Source organism: Pyxicephalus adspersus, chromosome 4, assembly GCF_032062135.1.
Source record: "Pyxicephalus adspersus chromosome 4, UCB_Pads_2.0, whole genome shotgun sequence".
Taxonomy (NCBI): domain Eukaryota; kingdom Metazoa; phylum Chordata; class Amphibia; order Anura; family Pyxicephalidae; genus Pyxicephalus; species Pyxicephalus adspersus.
Window position 1 is genome coordinate 152,002,172 of NC_092861.1, and position 3,221 is coordinate 152,005,392.

At 40.8% G+C, this 3,221-nt stretch overlaps 1 protein-coding gene across 1 annotated transcript in view; it reads left to right on the forward strand.

Annotated features, from left to right (window-relative positions):
* KCNK17 (potassium two pore domain channel subfamily K member 17) overlaps positions 1–3,221 on the forward strand; it is a gene marked incomplete at its 3' end in the record, with an annotated part of 19,752 nt that overhangs the window by 11,943 nt on the left and 4,588 nt on the right. Inside the window, 1 exon segment of the mRNA XM_072410003.1 lies at positions 2,127–2,241. Coding sequence (XP_072266104.1) covers positions 2,127–2,241 — 115 coding nt within the window.

The following is a 3,221-nucleotide window of genomic DNA, read 5'->3' on the forward strand; positions in this document are numbered from 1 at the left end:
CTGTCTGTCATGTGCAGCCCCTATTTATGTACAGTGCTACGTAATATGGTGTCGCTATATAAATACTGTTTATATAGTAATAATTATAAATAAGGGTAAAACTTTACCCTTCCTTTCCCCACTTGTATATGTGTACAATGTATGAATCCTTTTTTATTGTATGCTTAAAATTGAAACCTTTAATAAAAACTTTATAAGGACAAAAGGAAAGTTATAAAGAGGACCTGTCAGGAAAGTCTGCAGGATTAAATTACAGATTTGTATATATTTGCTGCAGGGTAGAAGGAAGCACTTTGTGAGAAAGAGGCCCTGTCACTAAACTATGGGGCTTCCCTCATTGAAAGGACCTCTAATGGACAAGAAGGGAAGCGCAGGCTGTCTGTCCCATCTTATGTTAAGAGCTTTGTAATTACCTTGGTAGCCGTGAAAACTGATCAAATTAGTGGTGTTATTGAATTTCTGGATGCATTCCAAGGAAAATTACTTACTGTTGCAATGGCCAATGTTAGGGTATATTTACAAATTATTGACCCGCCGATTCGGCAATTCATCTGTTCAAATCTCGTTACATTTCTCCTTTAAAACCTTGACTCATGTGGCCAATTATCAAACGTGCACAGCAGATACAATAGGGAAGGCAATGTATTCTTAGGATTTTAGGAGCAAATCATTTATAAATACACTCCTTTTGAGTTAAATTTTCGTTTAATTTCTATAGGTGTCTGTTGTTAATATGTATTTACATTTTATGTTGATATGCAATGCTTGTGTGTCCTAAATTATTCTGCTTCACCTTGTTGTAACTCCTTTTTATTGGCAGTACACCTTTATTACACATAAATGTCCTCCTAACAATCCTTTTTATAGTTTTTAAAAATTAAATACTTTTTTTTATTTATTTTAGTATATAAATCAATGTGGATCTGTCAGTAGAGTAGCTACAAACTGACGTATATACGTTCTTCATCCTTTACCCCTCTACAGCTGATTTCTGCACCCCTCTTTGTATATTTGCTGCCCACTCCCTTGCTGACCCCAACTTTTTACCCCCAGTATTATTACTGACTGATGAGCTCATATAACAGTAAGGGAGCATAGTGGGCAATAGGGAACAAGCTGAGACCCTTCACCATTTAAAGATCAGAACCTGGCTGTGACCCTGATCCAAAATCTATGGTACCAGTATGGGTGCAATTGTCAGTAGCGATCCCATGCTTTGACTAGGGATGAGCCAGCGAGTTTTTAAAACTCGTTCTGGCTGCGAATTGGGCCGTTCACACTTACTGAAATTGTAAGCGAGAATGGCCGGTGTAAATTTACTAATCGAGCATGAATAAAAAAAAAAAGATTGCGGGCTGCACTGATCAATAAATGCAGCGCCGGCTGCGTTCATTAATCAGCTCAGTGTGCGATCCCCGGCACTGGAGGTTAAATGGGGACAAGTATCCCTATTCAAAACCTCTAGTGCTCTCTGATTGACTTTCCTCAGCCAATCAGGGAGAACTACAGGTTTTGAATAGAGATACTTGTAACCCATTTAACCTCTAGTGCCGGGGATCGCAAACAGGAATCCCAGAGCTGCATGAATGATTGCGGCTATTGGAATCCTCTGCAATCCCGGGGCACTAGAGGTTAATTAACCTCTAGAGCCCCGGGGATCTCAAACAGGAGGATTCCCACGGAATCCAGTGAAAACCCTGTGAATCCTCAAATTCACAGAACCTTTGGAAGTTTGAGGAAATTTTCGTGAGAATGACAGAGGCATTCTCCCTCATCCCTAGCTATGACATCATATAAAAATTATTATGAGCTGTACCCCAATATCTGTGATGGGGTTCTCAGCAAGTTAGGATATTGTAGAAGAATTAAACACCTGATACCAAATTCAGAGGTCGTTCACCTGAAATGGCGATTAAAGGGTCTGGATAGGGCCAAGTGTCAGAGAGAGACCCAGGACAGGTGATTTGTATTGTGGGGTTGCTGATCCCCTGCAAGGGAAATCATACTGTCAAATACTCTCTGTTACTATTTACTGAAATTGGAAATACCTCTGTGCAGCGAGTGCATTGGAAGCTTATCCCTTACAATATGTAACATGTAAATTGTCACTCTTCTGTGTTTTGCAGGGAATAATCACCGCATACAAAAATGGAATCAGTTTGTTGGGCAATGACAGCGGTCAGGAGACCTGGAACTTTGGTGGCTCCTTCTTCTTCTCTGTAACGGCCATAACCACCATTGGTACGTCCCTGTGACCGGCAATGCTTTTCTATAGAACTTCCTTCTAAATTAAAGTGGTTATAAATATTTTTTCATTAAAACAGCATGATTATAACAAATTTAGTGTCAGCATAAGTTCTTGTATACCAGAAATATCCTTCAAGGCAGAACATCAAACATGAAATGAAGTTGTTACAAATCTACAGCTTGATAGGGAACGTGTTGGGAACAATAAACAGAATAATATTTGGTGTTTTCTCTACAAATTATTATTTAAACAGATATAGAGATAAATACAGAGCTGGGAGTGTTCTGACCTTTAGAAAACTAAATTACTTATTTATTATCTCTCGTCTGGACTACTGTAACCTCCTCCTCTCTGTATTCCAATAACCCGACTGTTTCTTCTACAATCTATTATCAATGCTGCAGCCTAAAACTAAAATGGTAATTCATATAGAGTCGTCCCGCTGCACCGTAACAGCTCTTTTGGAAATTCTATTCACCGGACTTTGGGTTTTTTCTTTGGGAAGCGTTGCCCCTTGGTGAGGTCCGGTGCTGGTTGTGGAGGAGAAGACTCAGATCACCATTCCAATTCATCCCAAGGGTGTTCAGTAGGATGAGGTCAGGGCTCTGTGCACACTCCTGTTCCTCCAAACTGGTGACCCCATGTCTTAATGGAGCTGGCTTTGTACCCCGGGACACAGTCATGAGGGCAATAACAAGGTCTTCACCAAACTGTGACCACAAGGCTGGAAGAGCACAATTGTCTACAAGGTCTTTGTATGTTGGGGGATTACCAGGACCCCTCACTGGGGAGTCATTTGGAGGAGAGGTCCAGCTTTGACCTAGGGGCGTAGAGTTGTTAGCTGTTTTGTTGCAATGTTCTTTTGAAGCAGGGTTCCTCCAGAGGTTGCTGGAGGTTCCTTGAGCAGTTTGCACCTCTCAGGTCAGTATTAGTGCCCCCAATGATCTTTTTGGCTATCTGTAAGGGTGACATT